The 2103-nt window shown below is 40.8% G+C and overlaps 1 protein-coding gene across 1 annotated transcript; it reads right to left on the bottom strand.

Moving 5' to 3' along the window:
• Positions 1-309: 309 nt before the first annotated feature.
• Positions 310-2091, bottom strand: LOC147057152 (uncharacterized). Its single transcript, XM_085911677.1, has 3 exons — positions 1979-2091; positions 1359-1430; positions 310-1278 (listed from the first exon to the last, which is right to left on the bottom strand). Exons 2-3 carry the CDS (start codon positions 1393-1395, stop codon positions 599-601), a joined length of 717 nt encoding a protein of 238 aa, XP_085767803.1. The 5' UTR covers positions 1396-1430; positions 1979-2091; the 3' UTR covers positions 310-598.
• Positions 2092-2103: the final 12 nt, after the last annotated feature.

The raw sequence follows: 2103 nt of genomic DNA, 5'->3' as shown, positions 1-2103 counted from the left end.
GTCCTTTTCAGCGTTTGACTGACAAATCTGATGTCTAGTATTTATAAGGTTGAAATCAAAAATAAACTTGCAGTCCCGTCGCCATCGTGTGGGCATATTGCGTTACTGCAACTGAAAACACGGCAGCCCGAACGTCTGCGGCGTGCATTGGAGTTTTCTGCTTGGTTAAATACACGACTTCAGGTTTCAGTATTAATTTTAATTTGGCCGTTCCACCTTTCCTCCTCAAGCAGGTACTTGGTTTTGCATGAGAAATCATTAACGGATATAATGCAAATGATCAACAAAAAAAAGTCATAAAAGTCAGCACACCTTTGTATACATTTATTATTCATTTTCCTCAATGAATACCATTTAAATAAGTTACAATAGCTGTACAATATTGCCATTTCATATTTTCAGTCACACGTACATATTTATAAATGGCAGTAAAGACTTTGGGGGGGAAAATACTTGAACACAGTATAATAATGTTAAATAAAGTCTACTGGCTAGAATATTTTACTCTTTTCAATGACAACAATAAAACAACGCTATCCGGATCTTTGTTTCGACCTGTCAACGTGCATTTGAAATTAAATCAACAAAGCCAGTGTATTCACATTGTGTAGAGTTTAAGGAGTGCCACGCAGAGGTGACTTAGGAGAACCCAGCTCACGCGGGTTGACGTGACAGCGCCGCTTGTTGTTGTTGGGTTGTTAGCATTTGTTGTTGCTCCAGTGTTGCCAGTTGTAGTGTTGCCAGATGCTGCACTCCCAGTTGTGGCATTGCCGGTCGCCGCGTTGCCAGCTGTGGTTGCAGCATTGCCGGTTGCTACGTTTCCAGCTGTGGTTGCAGCATTGCCGGTCGCAGCGTTACCAGCTGTGGTTGCAGCCTTGCCAGCTGTGGTTGCAGCATTGCCAGCTGTGGTTGCAGCATTGCCAGTTGCTACGTTTCCAGCTGTGGTTGCGGCATTGCCGGTCGCAGCGTTGCCAGCTGTGGTTGCAGCGTTGCCAGCTGTGGTTGCAGCATTGCCTGTTGCTACGTTTCCAGCTGTGGTTGCGGCATTGCCGGTCGCAGCGTTGCCAGCTGTGGTTGCAGCCTTGCCAGCTGTGGTTGCAGCGTTTCCAGCTGTGGTTGCAGCGTTTCCAGCTGTGGTTGCAGCGTTGCCAGCTGTGGTTGCGGCATTGACAGTCACAGCATTGCCAGCTGTGGTTGCAGCATTGCCAGTCGCGGCGTTACCGGCTGTGGTCATGGCATTGCTGGTCACAGCATTGGGCGTAGTAGCATTTATGGATGCTGTGAAATACAACAAAATAATTTGACATGAGTTTGTATATCATCTTCAATAGATGTGAAGTGCAGGAATAAAAGCTTACCGATGAGGAGGAGTTGGAGCAGGATTAGCAAGAGCATTTTTTTTCACCAAATGAAGTCTCACAAGTATGTACCTAAAAACAAAAAAGGAAGAATGATGTTAATTTTCAAATTTGCGCAAGAAAAATGAAAAGAAAATGATCAGGATTAAAAACAAGTTCTGTATATAGAATGTCACTTGTAATATAAAAGGAAGGTAAATATTTTTTTTTTTTAAGTAAAGTCCAAAGATTACACACAAATTCACATTTTCATGATGAATAAAATGGTACTTGGGAGAAGTCTTTCTTCAAATGACAATGAAATTGAAATGGTAGTAGAAGAAATTAAAAACTAAACGAGTGAACCTTTAAGACTACGAGGAAAAATAAAAGACACAACGCTATTGGATATAACAGCGATATATATGGCAGTATTGTGAGGAAAAATATGTAAATAGTGATTAAAAAATATACACTTGAAAAATGAGGGGAAGAAATCTCAAATGTTTGCATATAAAGCAAAAAGAAATGTATGTCTAGTCATTAGTATTATTAATAATAATAATAGAAACATGTCTTTCTTATCTGCAGAAATGTGAAAACATGGGAACAGTAAAAAAAAAAATTAGAAATATACTTACAAAGTGTGGACTTGATTGTGTTTCTGTGTCTTGGATGACTTGAAGCCTGGTGTGTCTGATTGTGTGTGACTTTTGCCTCTTTATAGGCCTGGTGACAGCCACCAAAAGACGTATGGTGATCATTC

Source organism: Syngnathus leptorhynchus, chromosome 5 (genome assembly GCF_054491065.1).
Source record: "Syngnathus leptorhynchus isolate UIUO chromosome 5, UIUO_Slep, whole genome shotgun sequence".
Lineage (NCBI taxonomy): Eukaryota > Metazoa > Chordata > Actinopteri > Syngnathiformes > Syngnathidae > Syngnathus > Syngnathus leptorhynchus.
The sequence above is the reverse complement of the archived record's forward strand: the minus strand, read 5'-3'. Positions and strand labels throughout refer to the sequence as shown.

Bases quoted from the DNA above. Each gene is read 5' to 3' on its own strand.
- LOC147057152 (XM_085911677.1), bottom strand. From the start codon at position 1,395: ATGCTCTTGCTAATCCTGCTCCAACTCCTCCTCATCG. The intron at 1,279-1,358 runs GTAAGCTTTTAT...TGTATTTCACAG, and splicing joins GCTCCAACTCCTCCTCATCG to CATCCATAAATGCTACTACG.